The sequence below is a fragment of the Zea mays genome, chromosome 2 (assembly GCF_902167145.1).
Source record: "Zea mays cultivar B73 chromosome 2, Zm-B73-REFERENCE-NAM-5.0, whole genome shotgun sequence".
In the NCBI taxonomy this organism is placed as follows: Eukaryota; Viridiplantae; Streptophyta; class Magnoliopsida; order Poales; family Poaceae; genus Zea; species Zea mays.
In genome coordinates, this window is record NC_050097.1 from 192,062,157 (window position 1) to 192,086,043 (window position 23,887).

At 45.0% G+C, this 23,887-nt stretch overlaps 3 protein-coding genes and 1 long non-coding RNA gene across 4 annotated transcripts; 1 reads left to right on the forward strand and 3 right to left on the reverse strand.

Annotated features, from left to right (window-relative positions):
* Window positions 1–2,698: 2,698 nt before the first annotated feature.
* On the forward strand, window positions 2,699–7,378 carry LOC100193409 (uncharacterized). The gene is made up of 6 exons (NM_001399092.1): window positions 2,699–3,116; window positions 3,979–4,432; window positions 6,324–6,385; window positions 6,478–6,608; window positions 6,735–6,831; window positions 6,930–7,378. Exons 1-6 carry the CDS (start codon window positions 2,766–2,768, stop codon window positions 7,107–7,109), a joined length of 1,275 nt encoding a protein of 424 aa, NP_001386021.1. The 5' UTR covers window positions 2,699–2,765; the 3' UTR covers window positions 7,110–7,378.
* Window positions 7,379–7,548: 170 nt separating this feature from the next.
* Window positions 7,549–10,429, reverse strand: LOC103647494 (serine carboxypeptidase 1). Its single transcript, XM_035965419.1, is given in 8 exon segments — window positions 7,549–8,269; window positions 8,393–8,501; window positions 8,634–8,718; window positions 8,805–8,922; window positions 9,020–9,265; window positions 9,374–9,651; window positions 9,778–9,882; window positions 10,021–10,429. Coding segments are annotated over 8 exon segments (1,506 nt in total). The 3' UTR covers window positions 7,549–8,113.
* A 3,930-nt stretch (window positions 10,430–14,359) lies between these two features.
* Window positions 14,360–15,047, reverse strand: LOC103647495 (uncharacterized). Its single transcript, XR_562877.3, has 2 exons — window positions 14,892–15,047; window positions 14,360–14,719 (listed from the first exon to the last, which is right to left on the reverse strand). It is a non-coding gene; the product is annotated as an uncharacterized lncRNA (long non-coding RNA).
* Window positions 15,048–16,493: 1,446 nt separating this feature from the next.
* On the reverse strand, window positions 16,494–18,783 carry LOC103647496 (xylose isomerase; the record flags this gene model as incomplete). Its single annotated transcript, XM_020549093.1, has 6 exons — window positions 18,715–18,783; window positions 18,482–18,589; window positions 16,987–17,049; window positions 16,810–16,910; window positions 16,673–16,725; window positions 16,494–16,555 (listed from the first exon to the last, which is right to left on the reverse strand). Coding segments are annotated over exons 1-6 (456 nt in total), but the record flags the coding sequence as incomplete, so codon positions are not given.
* Window positions 18,784–23,887: the final 5,104 nt, after the last annotated feature.

Here is a 23,887-nt window from a genome sequence, read left to right on the forward strand (position 1 = left end):
CAGGATTTACTCTCTAGTTCCTAATAATCTAATTAGCATTACTAATAGATCATATATGGAAAGTTGGGGCCCCAAAGAAATGGAGGCCCTGTTCAGCCGAACAGGTTGCACTGGCTTGTGCACGGGCCTGTAGAGAGGTCTCAAATGTCTCGACTCCCTGTGAGCAGGATTCTAGGGATCATTAGTGTTTGGCCCAAAAAAACATGAGCAGCCAGAGAGATGAAAGGACCACCTTCTCCTGCTTGCTTGATCGGAATCTATTTACATTTAGAATAGCTGAAGTGCTACTTCACTTCACTTAGTAGTTGAAACTCGGAGAGACAGAGAGAGTCCTCTCTCATACTTGCCAATTCAACACATTGTTTATGAACTAGAGTTATAAGTTTTGTAATTCATCTTCTATATTAGGCGGTGTTTGTTTTGTGCCTCATTCTAAATATTTCATTCTATTATATTATTTTCAACAAAATAGATTCTGATTTTTTATTTAATTTTCCACGCAAAATCTCAAAATCCCAACATAAATTGATAATAGGATTTGCATTAGATTTTGTTAGAATGTCTCCAACAACTAGTCTAAAATAGGCGATGCAGAACTATATATGACATTGTTTAACACTGTTTGCAGAGTGTAGTTTGAAATAAGGAATGAGATAGGAGATAGAATAGGGGATCTGCTGGAGATAACCTTAGTATCCATCTTCTCAAAATCTATAGGTAACTAAACATCACCTTAGACATGATTGTCCCTATTAGGCTATAGAAGTTTTTTTGTTTCTTTTTCTTAAATCATGTTCCAAACCTCTAGAGCTAATTGTTAGTCAGCTAATAAGTTATTAGCTGGGTTGGGACAGCTAACAACTAATAGCTATTTGAAAGATATAACTAACAATTAACTGATCTATTAGTTGAACTGTTTTAAACCTCTTAGCTAATTTTAGCCGCTAAATAGGAGTATTAGTTTTAGGGGTTTGGAACATGGCCTTAGTAATAAGTGCACATGAACAGAGTTTCTGCAGGCTGCCTTACCAATGGTAAGTTACCATGTGAAAATAACCTCGGATTGCGGTGAAACCGTGAAAGTGACAGCCATGAATGGAGAATGGTGCCATGCCATGGGGGACGACGATGGTGGAAACAGGGGTTGAAGGCACTTCCATTTACATTTATTTTATTTTTCTTTATTCTTTACATGCTCTACCCCTATAGCCCTTTTGTTTTGGGCGCCACACAATGGCGCAAGCAGGAACACATTATCTCCCTATAAATAAACTGTCCGATACACGACCGTCACTTGAATTAGACCCAAAGAGCTCAAGGACACATACTCACCAGCGTGCTAATATGGCCGATCTCGTCAAGCCGTCGTGGGCGTGCATTGTGGTGGTCGTCGTCTTAATCCTCACGTCGTCGAGCGGCCCGGCGTCCGGCGAGGCGAGGAGGCTGCTGACGATGGCGGAAAATCACGCGATCAAGGGAGCAAGCGCCGGTGGTTGGCATCCCCCACCCCCAGTGCAAGGACTCACGGCGACGACCACCGACGGGCGGCCCACGGCTCCCGGACACAGCCCAGGGATCGGCAACAAGATCGCTGGCAACTCCCGTTTAATAATATACATCGCAACAGGGTGGGTCATCCTCTGCGCGAGTTCCTTCGTATTACGTTACAGAGTCCAGCAGAGATCGGCAAGACGGCAACAAGCTAAGATCTCCGGCAGTACCGTCGTTGACTACACGTCAAAGAGAAGCCTTTGTTTGCTTGGTGTACATATAGGTCGTAGCAGGTCATAGAACACTTTTCAAAAATTAAAGGTTCATGTTCATCTATATATTCAAGACTATAGACCTTAATCTTTAGTCCCGGTTATGTACTTTTGATTCCTACAAAATTTCTTTTAATTCCATAATAACACATTACAAATCTCGAGGAGAAATATGTATTGGACCTCCAATTTAGCTTAGACGCTCTTAAGTACACGATGGGCTTCTCATCTGTTTTTGGTGAAATATATGGTTGGAAAGAAACAACCGAATCTTTCAGGAACATCCGAGATCTACGGTCCAAGTTGCACAACTAGTGAAAGATCAAATTGAGAGTTTTTAGTGTATCTAAGATAGATCAGTGGATGGTAGCTTTTTTATTTTGATTTTGTTTTTTTTCTCTTCCCGTGTGTGTTTCGGTCTCGTGGATTATCTTATTTTTTCTAATCTAATATAATGAAGAGGCAAGTCTTTTGTCGCTTTCTTTAAAAAAAGATGGTGTCTAAGGAGGAGGACCCAGGGCTTCTTTGGTGTGTTTTCTATCTTCTTGGCTCTGAATATCAGACCTACAATGATGATGCATCTCCCAACAAAAACAGCGATAACTTACCATAGTTATTTTGAAACCCTTTCTGATGTATAGAAATAGATTTGTTTTGTTATGGTTATCATCTCGGCCGCTCCATGCCCATCCGCAGCACCCTAATCGATAGTCAGAAACGACTCTACGTGTAGCGTAGCCCGCAGGGGCCGGTTTCTGCAGGCCGACATCGGCGTGGATCCGGTCTAAAATTTCCAAACGACGGCCTGCCTGCCGGCCGTCCACGCGCTCCATCGGACGGCTCGCCGCTCACCCATATCCTCCGCCGCCGCCTGCTTTATTTAGCCTAGCTTCTGCCCGCGAGCCTCTTCTTCCCTCCCTCCACTCGCGTCCAAATTCTCTCCTCACCACACCACCTCTCCCTCCGACGCACGGGTGCATCGCAGTGCTAGATAGAGTGACCATGCAGGCGGCGGCGGTGACGGTGAATGGCGCGGGCGACGTGCAGAAGCCCCAGCAGCAGCCGATGGTGGTGGGGGCGCCGCCGCCGGCGGCCATGGTGCCGCCCCATTGGGTTGCCATACCGATGCCGCCGCACCCGATGGCGCCGCCCCAGTTCGCGGCGGCTCAATTCGTGCCGTTCCACGCCGTCGTGCAGTCGCCGCAGCTGGCGGCACCTGTGCCAGCGGTCGTCCTGGGATCGCCGGCGCCGCATCAGGCCGGGCAGGAGGAGAACAAGACCATCTGGGTTGGTGATCTCCATTTCTGGATGGACGAGAATTATCTGCACAACTGCTTCGGCTACACCGGCGAGGTGAGCACGGATGCGCCTCAGCCCAGATCTTGGCCACGGCCGTGCTATTCTCGAGTCAGCCCCAGAAAAAAAAAATATTATAGCAAAACAAATGTCGACGTGACAAATCCGTGTTGTTTTCTCGCTGAGTTCAGCCTCCGTTTCTCGGGCTGCGCGCAGGAGAGAGAGAGAGAGTAAAGGGTTTCAGGAGTGACTGCAGTTGCTGATAGTCAGGGTCATTCCGTCACTGTGCTGAAAAGGGAAACGGATTTGGCAACCGTTAGCTAAACGGCAGGCATGGACCTGCGAGCTGAAACTGGAAGCCTGCAGTTGCCCAGATTGCCTGAGTTGATGCATGTACTGGCAACCCCATGACGTGCCATTGCTGCACCTGTTGCAGTCCTGATTGGCAGATTTTCTTTTATCATGTGTTTTGGTTCTTAACACCATGTTTCTTAGGGTACTTTGCTCTTTTCGTGATGAAAACATCCTTAAATGATATGCCTTATTTATTTGGATACCAAACAATAACAGGCTAACAGCTACAGAATGTCAGAATCAATTATTTCTTTCATGAACTCTCTTGCATTTAGTAGACTGAAGGGATAAAAAGGAAAGTAATGGCAACCTTTTGGAAGAAAATATAGACACTTGAAAGTCATGCAGAAACATTTGGTGAAGCACGGTAACTTTGGGTGTAAGCCGATGGTAATAAAGCTCAAAATAAACAATTTTTTTTTGCAAGCCCTGGATTACTCTGTCATTTCGATAGATACCTCATGTGTTTAACTGAAACCTATCTTGTGATGCAGTTCTGCATTCTTCTCTTTATTTAGATACCTAGAGTCCAAACTTGCACTAAATACGCCGTGATATGCTGTAGGTTGTGGCAATTAAAGTTATCCGGAATAAGCAGACCGGACAGTCTGAAGGATACGGATTTGTTGAGTTCTACAGCCATGCTGCAGCTGAAAGGGTTCTTGAAGGGTTTTCTGGTCATATTATGCCAAACACTGACCAGCCCTTTAGGTTAAACTGGGCATCGTTTAGCATGGGAGATAGGCGCTCGGATGTTGCTTCGGATCATTCCATATTCGTAGGCGACCTTGCTTCCGATGTCAATGACGCCACACTGCTGGAGGTTTTCTCCAGCAGGTACTCCTCTGTCAAAGGTGCCAAAGTCGTTATCGATGCTAACACTGGTAGATCCAAGGGTTATGGCTTCGTGAGATTTGGAGATGACAGTGAGAAGACGCATGCCATGACTGAGATGAATGGTGTGTATTGCTCCTCTAGGCCCATGAGGATTGGCCCGGCAACTCCAAGAAAATCATCAGGTTCAGTTCAAAGTATCCATTTATTATATCTACTAGCTTTCACAAATCCTTGTCTTTGTTCTATACAACTTTATGCTGCTAGGTTTCTTTGATTTTTATATAATCCGTTGTAAAATTAAAACTAAACAGAGCATAAGTGATTTAATTATTTATTGATTGTTTCAGTGGTCATTTGGAGAGCATTCTGATCCTCTGTCACATTTTATATGATGAAAATTGCATCTAACTGTTGAATCCAATTGAATGGGTGTTTCTTGATTTTCTCGCTTCATTTTAAATGTTGGTGTTCCATTAGGGGCTGTTCGGTTGCTCAGGAACGGTGGCCTGGAACTATTCCTGCCTGGATTGTTTACCTATTTTATATAAGATTTCATCAGCTGGAATAATTCTAGGTTCAATCCTGGACAATCGAACAGGCCCTTAGGGAGTAGGGATCATATTTATGGATGCTTATTGGTATTAGGCAATATCTGAATGTAGCTCCTGCATTATATTATCGTGCCAGATTCTAGTGACCTGAGCATTCATGGGAAGTGGAAAATACCTTTTGATATTAGTCTGCCCTTCAGCACCTCCTTAGCCTTTTATATTTCAAAGCTCTCTTATATTTTGACTTGTTTTCATTTTGTTTGATCAATGATTAGTCTTTCATGTTTCAACTGCTTAACTGTAGCTGTCTGTTTTCCTTCTTATTAGGTATAATATGGCCTCCTTCCTATACTTTAAAAGCAACATTTGCCAGTAAAAAAAAGGAAAAGAAACATCATTTGCCAACAAAGAAACTCAAATGCTATTTGCCCGCTAAGCACCACATTCTAGCTACGACTACTGTTGAAATGTATAAGTGGATTGTTTATCTTCTCCCATCAGCTTAAGCTTTTGGGTTGAACTAGTTAGTGTGTCCACTCTAATATTGGTATCAAAGTCATAGGTCTCGAGTTCGAATCCTGGCAGAGTTTTTATTTGTGCTCCCACCAATTTATTTCCACGTTTGCGTCTTTCTTTCTGGCTGCACGTGAGTGGAGGTGTTGGATTGGCTACCTTCTCCCCTCAGCTTAAGCTTTTGAGTTGAATTGATTAATCCACTCTAACAACTACGACCAACAACTCTATAAATCACCTGTTTGAGCCCCTTTGAGAGTTTCTTGAAAAAATGCTGGTTTGTTTCTCATCAAGGACACAAAAAGGTATAGGCGGTGAGTATGCGTACTCCTCCACCATGAGCCCAATAGACCGCGACAAGGCTCGCTTACCAATACGAAAGGCATGCTGCGGAACCGAAGTAGCATCAAGGGGCGCTGAGGCTATCCGCACTCATACTACTCTAAATTTCTACTCTAAAAGGAATATTTTATCCCGTCAGCAGTCATGTTTACTTTATACCACAATCCTCTGCAGTCATGTTTACTCTATATCTCAACTCTATACCAACTATCACATATTATATTATTTCTTTTCAATTTCTCTTTCATTTCCCATCCCAACTGTCACCTGCTGCCTAAGCCGTGTGGTGCAAAGTCCCACTGACACACGTTCGATTGGGTAGAAACGTCCGTACGCTAAAGGTAGAGTTTCCTTTGGGCCCATGAATTTACAGTAGCTGATAGAGTCTCCCGCTGCAGTAAATTTTTACTCTATATCTCACCTTATATCGGTAGAGTATTCTTTACAGTTCGTCGGTGCGGATAGCCTGAGACTGTTTCCCCTGCAGTGCTCATTTAGTAGCTTCAGTGATTTATTTAGACCTGAGAATATTAGTGGAACAATGCCTTGTGAATTGCTATTAACACTGTACCAGATAAAGTTTGCTTTCAGAATCATTCACCACCTTTTGGACGATGGCGATAGTTTATTTCTAGTTCTCTAAAAGTCACGTTCATGTTGGTTTTAGGTACCTCTGGATCAAATGGCTCATCTGCTCGACCAGACGGAGGAGATTTGACAAACACAACAGTGAGTAAAGATGCACATCCAACGCAACTCATGTTTTCTTGTCCATCAAAATTTCCACTTTTCATCGAAGTTTCTTTGAATATGATGCGTAGGTATTTGTGGGCGGGCTCGACCCAGATGTCAGTGAAGAGGACCTTAGGCAGGCCTTCTCCCAGTACGGAGAAATTTCTTCCGTAAAGATTCCAGTTGGGAAACAGTGCGGCTTCGTGCAGTTTGCTCAGAGGTATCATCAGCCTCCGTGCTCTCCACATTTCAGCTCCCCAGCTGTCTGTTTGGTATAGCGGACGCTGCTACCGTCATGACAGGACATCTGATTAAAAAAAAAACTGTTCTTCTCCCCTTTCGCCAGGAAGAACGCGGAAGACGCGTTGCAAGGGTTGAACGGCAGCACTATTGGCAAACAGGCCGTGCGTCTCTCATGGGGTCGCAACCCAGCAAACAAGCAGGTCCGGCCTTGCTCTCTGAGTTACACAGTACGAGCAAACATACTGTAAAGCTCTGGCGTGCAGAAACTTTGACACTGTTTTGCCGTTTACTAATGCAGTTTAGGGGCGACAATGGCAACATGCAGTGGAAGAACGGGGGCGTGTACTACGCGGCGCCCCCGTTCTACAACGGCGGCTACGGCTACCCTGCGGCGGCCCCGTTCCCTGATCCAGGCATGTACGCTGCTCCAGCCTACGGCGCCTACCCGTTCTATGGCAACCAGCAGCAAGTGAGCTGACCTGGACTACTGCGCCGGCCTCGCTTGGAAAGCTGGGGCCTGGCCTGGCCTGGCCTGGAGCGGCTGTTAGGTGTAGCTCTTGGTAGAAGAAGATGAAGTAGACGACGACGGTTTCTTAGGTGAGCTAGATATATATACCTTGACTAGTCTCGTATAGTGCGTTTTGTTACACGTGCTAGCTAGGGTCTAGCGCCACCCACCGAGTGTCCGACACACCTATTGACTGGCCACGTACGGTATGTCGAAATCAACGACAAAAGGAATTTTCGATGACCTGGAGCTGCATGCTGCCTTGAAGCAGCAGAACAATAAAGCTAATGGAATCCTTTGCCCCTGCAATATATTCGGTCCGGCTTGAGTCTGCTCTGTGATCATGCAACGGTTTATATTAATTAGTATGAAGAGTAACTAATGGGAGGATGAACAATATACAAAGTACACAAACATGGTCCATTGCATTGTCCACATGGATATGCTCACCATCGTGATAGCGTTCGCGTACGGCCAGACGATCGAGATCACTAGTTTATACGATCGGTCATACTGGTATCCAGGTATCAGTTTGGATTAATCTTGTAGAAAGCAGTATGTAGCTGCCATTGCTGAGAACGAAGGTTCCTCGCAGTAGGATTCATTCATTTGATGCCAACACTAGAGATGACCCCCACGACCACACACGCCACAATGTGTTTGAATTTACTAGAGTTAATAGTTAGCCATCAAAAGTTGCATTTTTACAATTCATCTCGCTCGCCACAAACTTTAGGCCAAAACGCTACGACTGTAATTCTAGGATTATCATGCAGCAAAAGGAAGGCTGTAAAATTCTCTTTATTCGTTTTTTGGGATGAACACCAACTGGGCACCCATTACAGAGCTTCTCAGCGTACGTCCTTCTACGCAACGAGACATTGTGTAATCAAGTAAAAAAAAAGGAGGGACCTGATCCTGATCAATCATCCCAGACGGAGCCAGAAGTGCAAATGCGAATGCTCATCAGTTGTTCAGTTCGAGATGTCAGCAGGAGGGAGCATGTTCTTCAGGAAAGCGTAGAGCAGAACGAGTGACCTCTTCGGCTGGATAGTAGGGACCAAGTGGCCAGCTGCCCTTACTGACGCGAAAGTAAAGCCTTCTTTGTACTGCTGAACATAGCCTCCTACCTGCGTACGTCCGTTGCCATCCCAAATTACATCTGGATCGAAACTATTTCTATCTATCTGAATCGAAACTGTTTCTATCTATCTATCTTTTTTTTTTCTCCCTGTTCTGAATAACCTTCTTACCTCGCTGTCAGGAGTGTACCAGGGGCGCCACTTCGTGGTGACGGTCAGGTTGAGGTCATTGACAGAGAACCGCGTTGCGGTGATCGAGCACACGGAATCAAAATCGCCGCTGCAGAACAGTATCGGGGGAGAGGGGGGGGGGGGGGGGGGGGGGAAAGTGGTTATGCGCTTCTGCTTTCTGGTTGGCGGAACTTAGAACTGTCATGTTTTCTTTTCAGAACTGAAGGCAAAGAGTCAGTACCTGTATATCCATACTTTGAGCCCTTCGTTGATCAGCCTTTTGATGATTGGCACCATGAACTCGGGGGCGTCGTTCCACGCCAAATCTTCACTGGATCCAAACCCAAAGAGTAGATATATAGGCATCAGAGACAGTGCTGAGAATACAAATACATTCAGGTCGGCACGGCACTTTACCTGCAGCCTGTCCAGTTGGTGTCCACCCGAGCGTGCAGAGCTTGCTTCACCGCGTGGTTGTTAAGGTAGGGCTCGATGTAGTAGTAGCTGCAGGGGTCGTAGCCGGGCAGCGACTGACAAACAGACCAGAAATCCCAATCCTCAGCACGCGAGACCCATCGAGGTTTTGCGTGGCGGATTGTATTGCAGAGGGTGAAGAGGGTCACGTACGTGGCTGCTGGAGTAATAGGTGCCGTTGTCAGACTGCAGGCACACCGGCGCGTAGATGTCGTACTTGTCGATGTTCCCTCTCTGGAACGAGTGCGCCGCCACGAAGCACGGCCAGTCGTCGGAGGGGGTGAAGGTGCAGTTGGCGAGGATCCGCGCCCACACCTCGTCGGAGATCACGCCGTGGCTCCAGAGGAACTCCAGCTCCCCCTTCCCGTTCAGGTAATCGTCGAGCAACGGGTTGCCGAACTATAACAACGAGATCGCCGGTTCAGATCGACGTACGGAAACATATATGCACACACGCAGACAGACGGTGAAGGCCGGGAACTCTGGCTAATAATAAGCAGCACTCACGAAGATGCCTTGGAGGTTGATGGGAGTCAGCAAGTCCGGGAAGCGGTTCATGTACAGGATGACGGTGGCGAGCTCCGGGACGTAGTGCCCGCCGTAGCTCTCGCCGGTGACGTAGAAGGCGCGGCCCTTGTACTCCGGGAACCTGTCCAGCCACTTGGCGAGGAACACGTACGTGTCCTCGGCGGTCCGCCTGTCGCCGACCGTGTCGTAGTCGGTGGCGTTCCTCGAGAAGGAGAACCCGACGCCCGCCGGCGACTCCAGGAAGATCACGTTAGCCACTGCCAGAAAGCACGCCGTGATATACATCCAGTCTCGTCAGTCCACGCTGCCAAACACTACCATGCATGGTCTATGCTACGTACGTGCGGCGCCGCCAACAAATAAAACAAGATCGCTTCACGTACGGTTGTTCCATGAGTGCTTGTTCCTTCTCAGGGTGCCGTCGGGGTTGACGCGGAAGGGGCCGAGCTCCTTCATGGCCCCGAATCCCAGCGACGAGCATCCTGGCCCTGCAGCGCACGTACACGCGTAGTACGTCCAGGAAACGGCGGCCGGTGAGACAAGTCGTCGTCGTCGTCCCTGGACGAGAGCTATATATATGTATATGCTGGAGTAGGACGACCCCGGCCGTGTTCGATCAATTTTACCTCCGTTGAGCCACAGGATGAGCGGCTTAGAGGCGGCGTCGTGGGGGGACTCCACGAAGTAGTAGAACAGCTCGCGGCCGTGCTCCTCGTTCACCGTCACGTACCCGGAGTACTGCCGGAAGTTGACGCGCGGCGGCTGGCCCGGCAGCCCCAGGACCCTGTCGGCCTCCTTGCTGCCGCTTGGCGGGCCCTTGCAGCGTTCGGCCAGGTGGGCGAAGGCGCTAGGGTCGGCCCATGGGTCGGTTTCCTCGGGCCCGTTCACCCTGGGCCTCTTCGTCGTCAGCCGTTTCAAGGCCCTGGTCGTCATGAACTTGCTGAGCTGGGCCTCCTGCGACACATCGGTGACGGCGAGCGATGTGCCCAGGAGAATGGCGAGCGAGAGGAGGAAGAGAGTGTTCGTCCTCATCATCATCTTTGCCGAATGAGAAATGCCGTGAGGGCGTTGTGCTGGTGTTGGCGTGGTCCTGATGTGTTCTTTATAGGTGTACTCAGAAACAAGCTAAGATTATTACCGACGCATAGAAATGCCACTCGGATTCTCCAAAGGTGCTCTGGATTCTCCGAGAAGAGCTTTTCATTAAGGAGTCATTGTCCATGGTTGATTTGAGTTTACCCGTCGGGATCATGTAACTAGGCGTAAATTGCGATCTTACCTGCACCGTTAAAGAATACAGTCAAGCCAGCCGTCGCAGAAAACATAAGATTTGCATAGGCCGAGGTGAAATCTCTCAGAATGCACGCCCAAGCTTACGTCATCCATTGGATTTTGCGTCACGGCTTTTGGCGAATTTCTGGACACGCTAGCAAAAAGAATAAAGCTTCATCTTGCTTCGCTCAGTCCTTTCGGTCGAAATATTTTTCGCCCTAAATAAGTTAGGTGAAGTCATCCTGTTAGTAACTTTAAATTTGGCCTCATAATATTTTAAGAATGCCAGATAATGATATCTATATCTATACTATACTTAAAGCACCAGTTTAAACAGTCGTCTACAAATAACCCCTCACAGCTATTTCAAATTAATCCGTTGCACGCCTATAGATAGCCAAACGGTGGACCAGACGCCCGCGGGCCACAGTCTGCTGACTGTGTCGGACCAACCCGTCGGTCCATTTGATTAAATCAGCGTAAAATGTTAAAAATGGTGCAAGAGATGGGGTTCGAACCTAGGGCTGGGAAAAAAGCTCGGGCTCGACGAGCTGGCTCGAGCTCGGCCAGGCTCGGGTCGGCTCGGGTCGGCTCGCGAGCCTCTGTCGAGCCGAGCCGAGCCGCATTTTTCAGCTCGGGAAACGACCGAGCCGAGCCGAGCCAGCTCGTGCGAGCTCGCAAGTCGCTCGCGAGCCGGCCACCTGGATTGGAACATGCCCGGCCGAACGGGCCTGTCAGCCGCCCAGCCCAATTTCGAAAGCCAGTCAGTCACTAAGGCCCAATGCCCTCCGCTGGCCGAATTGAGAGCCAAGCAGCAGACCTACCGTGCCCCACCGCGTCTTGCTTCCTACAGCTGCCGAGCGTCTATCTCTCGCGTCCTGCGCCGCCGAGCGTCTCTCTCTTGCTTCCTGCGCCGCCGAGCTTCTCTCTTGCTCTTGCTTCCTGCCGCCCGCCAAGTCTTGCGTCCTGTCGCCGCCGGCCGGTGGTGGCCGACCCCAACTGCTCGACACCAAGTCCCCGACCTCTCTCATTCTTGCTTCCTACCGTAGCCGAGCAGGCGAGCACCGACGGGCGGTGGCCGACCCCCGACTCCGACTGCTCGATGTCGTCTCCTGGACGGCCCACCGACCCCGAGCCCCAACACCTCCGGCCTCTGCCCTCTACAGTGTTGTCGGCACGGCAGTCGCGCGACGCTCGGCCTTCACCCTCTGCATACTGCAGGCACTGTACGGTGGGCGTAGCAGGCTCGCGAGCCGGCTCGAGCCAGCTCGCGAGCCTCCGTCGAGCCGAGCCGAGCCAGTTTCTCAAGCTCGTCAGATAATTGAGCCGAGCCAGGCTCGGCTCGTCACAACACCGAGCCGTACCGAGCCGAGCCGAGCCTGGCTCGGCTCGGCTCGTTTCCACCCCTATTCGAACCCATGTCCTAATGAAAGAAGGGCAGGAGACACTAGATAAAGTTGTCTAACCAATAGAACACCATGCTCAGATGTTTTTAATATTGAATATAAATTATATATGTGTATATACGTTTTTTTAAAATAAAAAATATATAATCGTGTCAGGCCGGACCAGCACTACAGGCTGAGGCTACAGCCCAAACACGGCACGGCGTTCTTGGCTCTTGCAAGAATTAGGTCGTTTATGAGACCACATTGGCGCAATGGACTCTATGGTATTTGAGGTTACTGAATTGGATGGAGGAACAATGATTTGTCACACTAACAGAAAAATGAAAGGTTATTTGTTGGTTTTAAACGTTAGTAATTGCTACAAAGTAGCATAATTTATATGGAGCGCTTCCAGTTTTTATTAATGGCTGACTTTAGCAATCACTCCATATTTTGATCTACCTTTTTTATAAGTTTGAGTTTATGTGACTTATTTTAGAAACTTGAGCTCACAAACTTTCTCTTATTTGGTCTGTGTATGGTGAAATTATGTTATTTTATAATCTCTGTTCGTTCAGTCAGTCGTTGTGAACTCTCTTCTAATCGCCCACTTCATTGACCGGGTTGTACCAAGACATATTGAATTGAGTAAATAATAACATCAGTTAGCCAAATCAAAAAAATATTATACGAAGAGCGGAGACAATCAATAAAAAATCTTGAAATTTTTTTGGTGGATAGTTTATATGAGTATTGTTGTAAGCCGTCGCAACGCGCGGGTAACCGACTAGTCAGTATATATATTGCACGTTAGAAAATACTCTCTCCGTTTTTTTACGTTTGCTAGTATAAAGTTGAATTATCGAGCGTCAAATAAAAAAATGGAGGTAGTATTTTTCTAATAGTTTTTTTTCTGTTAAATTTCTAAAATGTAACAGAATGTAAATAAACAATATCTTCAAGTTTTTGTTGATAAATTAATAGAGGAGTTTTAGGTAATATATATCCGCATTAATTTTAACAGGAACCGTTAACGACCTAAAGTTTATTAGCATTTTCACAACTAATGCACATGCTGTATGCCTGTATCAGTGATCTGATGATATATGGTCATTTAGGCTGCAGCCACTCTGTATATAACTCTCTTGTCTGATTAAACACAGCGCCTAACACTCCCTCAAATAGGACAAACGACTGCTGATATCTAAGAATGCGTTGCTATTAAATATAATTAATATATTTAAACACAATGCATTAAACAAACATATATTGTATTCAACTAAGCAACGTTCACTAGTAGATAAAAACAGTTTGTTTTTAGATGTGTCCCTAGTTTTGTTTAGAGGTGGCCAGCGCGGTTCTCTCTAAATTCTATCCCCTATATCCCACTAGCGCGCCACATCAGCACTCTCTCTCCCTCTATATTCTCACTCTCTGCAGCGGTTTCCTCTAAAACATCCCCTAAACCCCACCATACCAATAAAATATATATTTCCCTTCAACTACCTCAACCACCATCCTTTATTTTTAAATTTCCATATTTTGTCTTATTTTGCACCGTATCATAGTTGTAGGTGATTACCAATTACTAAGTAATTCATAATATGTAAAATAATTATCCAAACAAACTACAATAATTCGTACCTGAAATTTGTTAATAAAAAATATTTTCATTGAATAGTAACGGTTCTAGCGATTTGCACCCAAAAACGTACTTGGAGTCGTATGAAATCAACTAGGTATGTGCCCGTGCGTTGCGACGGAACACAAATTGACGAGCCTCCAATAGCTAAAATATCATAGCCTGGGAATAGGTGCATGAACTCTCTAGCCCGTGAATAGGTGCAAAAACTCCATTCAGACCAAGAAAGATCATCAATATCATCATTTATATCATTTGGCTATTATATCTACAGAAATTATTGGCTAACCAGATAAAAAATCTTAGGTACTCGAATATCTTCATTTAAAGGTTGAACAAGAAACAAATAGAACACTAATATTTGTTTTACAGATCAGATAATTGGATGCAATGTTTGATCTAACAAACTTTGTTGTGAAGGGTTGCCAAAGGACTGATGGTTGTTCTGGCTCCCAGTACACTTAATACATTCAAAAGAAGATTATACAGTACTTCAGTAAGAATTACAGTTCACACAACAACCAATGTACTCAGCCACACAGGAGCAGCTTTATGCGCTCCATCTAAGGAAACAGTCTCGGAAGCATTGTTTACAAATATTCTTTGTACAAGCATGACCACAACACTTTCTGCAGTAGCAGCCTTCAGCTCGTTTTTAGCACCTCATCCCAAAAAACAAGTGTCTAAATTGAAATTGTTGACAAAGCAGCAAAATACACCTTACTATCACAATTAATCTAGCTAAGCAGTATGTAGACCCACTTCCCTCTAACTAACATGACAATGTAGTTTATTTACAGGCCATACCAGTTGATAATTCAAGTTACTTCCATAAGACAATTCGGGGTGATGAACCTTCTTCAAATCCCTCTGAAGTCGATGTGGTTATTTGTTTTGTTGTCAACTGCATAGAGCACAAGATCTGCTTCTTTATCTCTCTCACAGGTTACTGTGTATTACTGCACAAAAAGAAGCAGCCTCTACAAAGTAGCTCCAGTGAACACCAGACTTTCTTAGCCAATCCTGCAGATATCACCACCAAATATAGATGGTTAAAAGCAACATTAGAGGTTAAGAACCAAGGTTTGCACTAAAAGAATTACAACTCAAGTATAAAACAATGAAACAACTGAAAACATCAAATAAACAGGGAGAAAATATAATAGAGGCGACACAGGGGGGAGCGGCGGCATACCTTGTGGTAGGTGGTGCAATCGGGCTCGACGACTTAGCCGGCCTAATTACATAGCTCAAGTAGTAAAGATTGTGTCTTCACCAACAGAAGACGTCGGAAGCATGTGTTTTTGTTCCAAGTCATCTCCGTCAAAGTTACCATTGCTGCTAGTGTTGGAACCATCTAAATTCAGACAGCAATACGACATGAGACTGGATAAGAATAGTACACACCACATTGACGCGCTCGTGAAGCTTAGGTGTACCCATCTTCTCAGTTTTTTATATTTTTCAAGGTGTTCTGTTACCTGTGCTGAAAAAATTGGTGGCCTTTCTAATTCTAGTAGTGGTTCTTTAATGGGCAACAGGTACTCTGAAGCTAACTACGAACCAAAATGACCTTGTAAAATGTTAAACTATCACTGGAATTCTATATTAGTTTTACTGTAGACACCTTGATTCCGCTTTGATTTGGAGAACTAAAAGCAGATGAACACCCTACACTTGAATGAACAGAGTATATGTTTCTAAACAATAATTGAAAGCATGGCTGCCCGAATTAAAAACAGAACCCTTTTTGTATTGATGAACAACAAACACACTAAATCACACCATCGACCAAAAAAATGAAAGGACCAAAACCTACTAACTGAACAAGAGACTAAGGGATAGACCCTTTTTGTATTGATGAACAACAAGCACACTAAATTGAAAGCATGACTGCCCGAATTAAAAACAGAATATTTTGTTATCATCACATGCAGGATTCAACATAAAGTTATGTATATAAAAGAACAAATGCAAATAGAACTGTGTATTTCTTTTATTTTAGAAACTATAGCCCTTGTTCATCGTGCCCCAAATGAGTATTCCTATCAGTACACACGTAGGTCAGCATTTATTTAGTTGTAATACTGCCTTAGCTACATATCACTGGCTAGCTAGAAAAAAACCCTAAGTAGCAACAGTGGAACAGTCTGAGTATAGCAGTCCGAATATGATAACTAAATCCAGAAATTTTAGAACATAGAAATAATGAACTGAAATCATAACGGAAAGAGCAGCTACAAATATATGAGTTCAGATAATGAATTTCGAAGATAGAGGATGGTAAGCATTCAACCCAGTGCCCCAAATGAGTAATTCGAACTCTAATAGGAAACCTGCATGCTCCCACCAACTCATTAAAAGTAGCAGTGGCTCGCTGTTGTAGGTCATCTTTAGAGCCAACGACTGAGTCAACTTCAGTTTACCCAACAACTTATATAGATGTACCTCAAGCCGTTGTATTACTGATGTATTTTATATGCTGAAGTAGACAATTTTCATTCTTTATAGTATTGTTACTTTCTAGTATTTGATAAAGGGGTCATGTATATCATGTCACTGTGATGCCCTGCTACGACAAGAAGCTAGAGGCCGTCCGGGATGATTTCACTTTATCAGTAGATGGCAAAGAGCAGCTACGACAAGAAGCTAGCGGCGGCCGTGGAGAGGAGGGTGGGGGCTGCTAGCGCGGGGAGGGGAATCGCGGGCGGAGGAATCGGGATGGAGGAGGGGAATCGCGCGATGGCAGAACTGTGCGTCTGTGGATGCCTACACTAAAGACATAAGGAGTAGTAGAGAAGTAAGTAGCATACTGGTGTTTTGTTGGATCATGTGGTTTAGGCTCTATCAATAGTGTTCCTAAAATACATAATAAAATTTCAGTTCTGTCACCAAATTGGCATAGTAAAGACAATGCACTATGTCAAAGTTATGGACATTGGAACGAGTAATCATAAAGAAATGGGACTGAATTACCGTTGAATCCAATCTTCTTCTTGTAGTCAACATCAGCTTGAAGAAAGTTAGCTGGACAAATCCAGCAAACGATCAGATAATTTGTGCCACAGAGTAAAGCTGAGACACAAAATCGGGAAATAAACCCCATTCATACCAGATGGTCAAGTTCTCTATTCATATCAGTATTCAGAAGACTTTGGTAACCCTCTCTTCCACCCCAGAACACATAGTTTTCACCACCTAGGTAGTGAGTGACCTACAAGGAGATAAGGTCAAATAAAAAATTGGGCAAAATGAAGGAAGATCAATCATGATGATCACAGATAACCCACCTCCAAAGCTTTCTTAACTTGTGCAGCCGAATAAGCATATACTTTAACCTCTGGGCTGCAACATTAATGAAGAGTGATTAATATTAATCTTCTAAGATCCATCTGAAAGTTTTCTATAGTTTACTCAGATGAAGAATTATATGGTGATTTATGCAAAAAGAATCATGGCCATGTGAAGGGAACAGAAAGCAAACAATTAAATAGTGCAATGCAAATTAGAATTCCCAAAAGTGTTTCCCCATCACCCATCAATTATGAGCTGAAGTTTCTTGCCAGTGATACATACATGATTCTTTCAAGTAATGATAGAGCATAACAAAAAAAGTAATTACAGACCTCATCTAGTCCACCTTTCATAGGAACCCCAACCAACTCTTCCTCAACCTTAATTATAGACCTCATATGTAGAAACATCGCTTTCAACCAATGATCCTCTCTCCACCAGTACGCAAGCAACTCTTCCCCCCTCTACATACAGTAACCATAACATGAACTTCGAGAAAGCTAGTAAAAATGGATAAACATATAGACAATTTTATAATTTACTAAAGGTGTGAAATCTCTAATAATAGCTTCTCGCCATTTTGGCATCCAGAAGGAAGGTAGCTAATTGAATGTTAATCCAAGGATTATTTATTTGTTCCACACTAATATGCACAACAATATAACCCATGTAATCATCAGCATTGGAAATGGTCCAATAGAAGAACCTTCTATAAGAAAATAAAGAATTTTGACATGTTATTCATTTCAGCACAGATTTTTATTTTGTATTTGGTATCCATCAACCAAATATCTATAGAATTTTTCAAATATCTCTTGAAGGAGAATAATGGCAAGTACGCATGTCACCTTAATTAGTTTGACAGACCTCAACCATGACCTATACAATGGGATAGTATATACTATTCAGGTTTTAACATAGATTCACATTTTATGTTATCAGAACAAAGCAGAATGAAACAGATGGGAGTATTTCTCTATTCAATGAGAGCATAAAATCTAGAAAAAGGGACATTATCATGACAAATATATTAGGTTTGGTGTGAAAAAGCGACTCTGATGTCTCCAAGAACATGGGGGGTATGCGTAGCTTCAAAAAAATTACCATATCTATGGTTCTCTTCTTCAGTTCACCTGCGTTCTGACGTTGTCATACAACATAGTGATATGTGATGTATTTGCCGCCGTCTCACTGGCCTGATGATCTTCATGCCCTGACCTCGTCTGAGGCCATAGTACCTAGCAATAGAATCCGTAATCTATATTATTGGAAGTTGTTTGGTCCGATGCATTTAGAAAAAGGGAAGGGTTACAAGTAATGATAAGCAAACTTGCTAATAGAGATCACCAAGATGAGAAGAAAACTTGCTAAGCAAACTATACCCATGCTATTTGTGTGGATCAACTTGCTAGTTTATTTAAAATTGAGAAGAATACGTGTATGTCTAAATAAGCTCCAAATTTTTTTATTTGAAGCGGTTGTATTTTGTACCTGGAAGGCTCCTGATGGTTTTCTTTGATAAGCATCTGTATGTCCCAGGCACAATGATGCAGGTTCCATGACATGGGTAAATATCTGGCAGCTGGCACTCGTCAATATCTGGAGAATGGGGGGAAAAGAGGACCAGAACCATAAAGATGAAGCACATAATTTGCTTTGGGTGGTAGAGGTGCAGCCTAAAAAAATAACTAAACTAATTCTAGCTTTAATAAGCACCTCGGTACCTTGACATCCATCAGCAATATAGGGATGGCCCTTGTATCCGTGAGAACAGTTGCACCGTCTTCGATCATAGTTTCCAATGATAGTATAGGAGAAACTGTTTGAGCTTAGGCATCTGAAGTCTGACGATTGGGTCCTATAGGGGACAACACAAACAAGCCTGAGTCGCGTATTAGATTCAACGACCACTCCAGCACCACTGGAACGCTATCCACCAACACTACCTGCTCATAAAATCTATTTCCAAAAAATAGAGTGCTGAAGTTGCTCGCCATCGCGGCCTCAACTCTGTTGAACCAGTCCTGGTCAACTATGAAAACTGCTCTATGGTAGTAGTTACCCGTTTCTCCTTCTAGATGTTTAACCTGGATACCGTACCAAGGCAGGTCTGAGCCGAGAGATGCGATGGACGTCTGGCAGCAGCGAACGCCGGAGCAGGAGGAGACATCGGGCGTATTCATGCAGGCTGCGGCGCAGGTGCTGGCGTAGCTAAGCACGGTGCCGTAGGGGATGAGCTTCGCCAGCACGTTGCACCCGAAGGCCACAAAGGAGTTGCGCGCGGTCGACACCATCAAGGGCCCGTCCGGCGCCGGAACGGACCATGAGCCGTTGAACTCGGCGGCATACTCTACCCACGAGATTTTTGTCTGGATGCGTACCGTGCGGTCCGGCAAGGAGATGTCGAGCACCTCGACGCCGTCCCCCAGCAGCAGCTTCACTGGGTGCTGCGCCTCGTCGCCGGGGCTGCGCCATGCCGGAGCGCGCGTGTGCCGTGCTAGATCCGGTGGCCACGGTGGGGAAGGGGGAAGGGTGTGGTCTCCCTCCGGTGTGCGCCAAGCCGGATCCGGTGGGGAAGAGAGCAATCTCAGCGGTCTCCGGTGGGTGGGGAAGGGGGGCCGCGGTGGGGAATGGCTTCGACGCGGTGGGGAAGAGAGTTTGCCGAGCTGGGATGGTGCGCCGCTGCGAGATTGGTGGAGGCGTGGAGCACGGAGAACGCGCTTGCAATGGAAATAGGCGGGCATCGCGGCGGCCGGGGTGCGCGAAGGCAGAACCGTGCACCACACGCGGCTGTGGACGCCTACGCTACTGTTTTAATTAGTAGTAGAGAAATGCAAATAGAACTGTGTATTTCTTTTATTTTAGAAACTATAGCCCTTGTTCATCGTGCCCCAAATGAGTATTCCTATCAGTACACACGTAGGTCAGCATTTATTTAGTTGTAATACTGCCTTAGCTACATATCACTGGCTAGCTAGAAAAAAACCCTAAGTAGCAACAGTGGAACAGTCTGAGTATAGCAGTCCGAATATGATAACTAAATCCAGAAATTTTAGAACATAGAAATAATGAACTGAAATCATAACGGAAAGAGCAGCTACAAATATATGAGTTCAGATAATGAATTTCGAAGATAGAGGATGGTAAGCATTCAACCCAGTGCCCCAAATGAGTAATTCGAACTCTAATAGGAAACCTGCATGCTCCCACCAACTCATTAAAAGTAGCAGTGGCTCGCTGTTGTAGGTCATCTTTAGAGCCAACGACTGAGTCAACTTCAGTTTACCCAACAACTTATATAGATGTACCTCAAGCCGTTGTATTACTGATGTATTTTATATGCTGAAGTAGACAATTTTCATTCTTTATAGTATTGTTACTTTCTAGTATTTGATAAAGGGGTCATGTATATCATGTCACTGTGATGCCCTGCTACGACAAGAAGCTAGAGGCCGTCCGGGATGATTTCACTTTATCAGTAGATGGCAAAGAGCAGCTACGACAAGAAGCTAGCGGCGGCCGTGGAGAGGAGGGTGGGGGCTGCTAGCGCGGGGAGGGGAATCGCGGGCGGAGGAATCGGGATGGAGGAGGGGAATCGCGCGATGGCAGAACTGTGCGTCTGTGGATGCCTACACTAAAGACATAAGGAGTAGTAGAGAAGTAAGTAGCATACTGGTGTTTTGTTGGATCATGTGGTTTAGGCTCTATCAATAGTGTTCCTAAAATACATAATAAAATTTCAGTTCTGTCACCAAATTGGCATAGTAAAGACAATGCACTATGTCAAAGTTATGGACATTGGAACGAGTAATCATAAAGAAATGGGACTGAATTACCGTTGAATCCAATCTTCTTCTTGTAGTCAACATCAGCTTGAAGAAAGTTAGCTGGACAAATCCAGCAAACGATCAGATAATTTGTGCCACAGAGTAAAGCTGAGACACAAAATCGGGAAATAAACCCCATTCATACCAGATGGTCAAGTTCTCTATTCATATCAGTATTCAGAAGACTTTGGTAACCCTCTCTTCCACCCCAGAACACATAGTTTTCACCACCTAGGTAGTGAGTGACCTACAAGGAGATAAGGTCAAATAAAAAATTGGGCAAAATGAAGGAAGATCAATCATGATGATCACAGATAACCCACCTCCAAAGCTTTCTTAACTTGTGCAGCCGAATAAGCATATACTTTAACCTCTGGGCTGCAACATTAATGAAGAGTGATTAATATTAATCTTCTAAGATCCATCTGAAAGTTTTCTATAGTTTACTCAGATGAAGAATTATATGGTGATTTATGCAAAAAGAATCATGGCCATGTGAAGGGAACAGAAAGCAAACAATTAAATAGTGCAATGCAAATTAGAATTCCCAAAAGTGTTTCCCCATCACCCATCAATTATGAGCTGAAGTTTCTTGCCAGTGATACATACATGATTCTTTCAAGTAATGATAGAGCATAACAAAAAAAGTAATTACAGACCTCATCTAGTCCACCTTTCATAGGAACCCCAACCAACTCTTCCTCAACCTTAATTATAGACCTCATATGTAGAAACATCGCTTTCAACCAATGATCCTCTCTCCACCAGTACGCAAGCAACTCTTCCCCCCTCTACATACAGTAACCATAACATGAACTTCGAGAAAGCTAGTAAAAATGGATAAACATATAGACAATTTTATAATTTACTAAAGGTGTGAAATCTCTAATAATAGCTTCTCGCCATTTTGGCATCCAGAAGGAAGGTAGCTAATTGAATGTTAATCCAAGGATTATTTATTTGTTCCACACTAATATGCACAACAATATAACCCATGTAATCATCAGCATTGGAAATGGTCCAATAGAAGAACCTTCTATAAGAAAATAAAGAATTTTGACATGTTATTCATTTCAGCACAGATTTTTATTTTGTATTTGGTATCCATCAACCAAATATCTATAGAATTTTTCAAATATCTCTTGAAGGAGAATAATGGCAAGTACGCATGTCACCTTAATTAGTTTGACAGACCTCAACCATGACCTATACAATGGGATAGTATATACTATTCAGGTTTTAACATAGATTCACATTTTATGTTATCAGAACAAAGCAGAATGAAACAGATGGGAGTATTTCTCTATTCAATGAGAGCATAAAATCTAGAAAAAGGGACATTATCATGACAAATATATTAGGTTTGGTGTGAAAAAGCGACTCTGATGTCTCCAAGAACATGGGGGGTATGCGTAGCTTCAAAAAAATTACCATATCTATGGTTCTCTTCTTCAGTTCACCTGCGTTCTGACGTTGTCATACAACATAGTGATATGTGATGTATTTGCCGCCGTCTCACTGGCCTGATGATCTTCATGCCCTGACCTCGTCTGAGGCCATAGTACCTAGCAATAGAATCCGTAATCTATATTATTGGAAGTTGTTTGGTCCGATGCATTTAGAAAAAGGGAAGGGTTACAAGTAATGATAAGCAAACTTGCTAATAGAGATCACCAAGATGAGAAGAAAACTTGCTAAGCAAACTATACCCATGCTATTTGTGTGGATCAACTTGCTAGTTTATTTAAAATTGAGAAGAATACGTGTATGTCTAAATAAGCTCCAAATTTTTTTATTTGAAGCGGTTGTATTTTGTACCTGGAAGGCTCCTGATGGTTTTCTTTGATAAGCATCTGTATGTCCCAGGCACAATGATGCAGGTTCCATGACATGGGTAAATATCTGGCAGCTGGCACTCGTCAATATCTGGAGAATGGGGGGAAAAGAGGACCAGAACCATAAAGATGAAGCACATAATTTGCTTTGGGTGGTAGAGGTGCAGCCTAAAAAAATAACTAAACTAATTCTAGCTTTAATAAGCACCTCGGTACCTTGACATCCATCAGCAATATAGGGATGGCCCTTGTATCCGTGAGAACAGTTGCACCGTCTTCGATCGTAGTTTCCAATGATAGTATAGGAGAAACTGTTTGAGCTTAGGCATCTGAAGTCTGACGATTGGGTCCTATAGGGGACAACACAAACAAGCCTGAGTCGCGTATTAGATTCAACGACCACTCCAGCACCACTGGAACGCTATCCACCAACACTACCTGCTCATAAAATCTATTTCCAAAAAATAGAGTGCTGAAGTTGCTCGCCATCGCGGCCTCAACTCTGTTGAACCAGTCCTGGTCAACTATGAAAACTGCTCTATGGTAGTAGTTACCCGTTTCTCCTTCTAGATGTTTAACCTGGATACCGTACCAAGGCAGGTCTGAGCCGAGAGATGCGATGGACGTCTGGCAGCAGCGAACGCCGGAGCAGGAGGAGACATCGGGCGTATTCATGCAGGCTGCGGCGCAGGTGCTGGCGTAGCTAAGCACGGTGCCGTAGGGGATGAGCTTCGCCAGCACGTTGCACCCGAAGGCCACAAAGGAGTTGCGCGCGGTCGACACCATCAAGGGCCCGTCCGGCGCCGGAACGGACCATGAGCCGTTGAACTCGGCGGCATACTCTACCCACGAGATTTTTGTCTGGATGCGTACCGTGCGGTCCGGCAAGGAGATGTCGAGCACCTCGACGCCGTCCCCCAGCAGCAGCTTCACTGGGTGCTGCGCCTCGTCGCCGGGGCTGCGCCATGCCGGAGCGCGCGTGTGCCGTGCTAGATCCGGTGGCCACGGTGGGGAAGGGGGAAGGGTGTGGTCTCCCTCCGGTGTGCGCCAAGCCGGATCCGGTGGGGAAGAGAGCAATCTCAGCGGTCTCCGGTGGGTGGGGAAGGGGGGCCGCGGTGGGGAATGGCTTCGACGCGGTGGGGAAGAGAGTTTGCCGAGCTGGGATGGTGCGCCGCTGCGAGATTGGTGGAGGCGTGGAGCACGGAGAACGCGCTTGCAATGGAAATAGGCGGGCA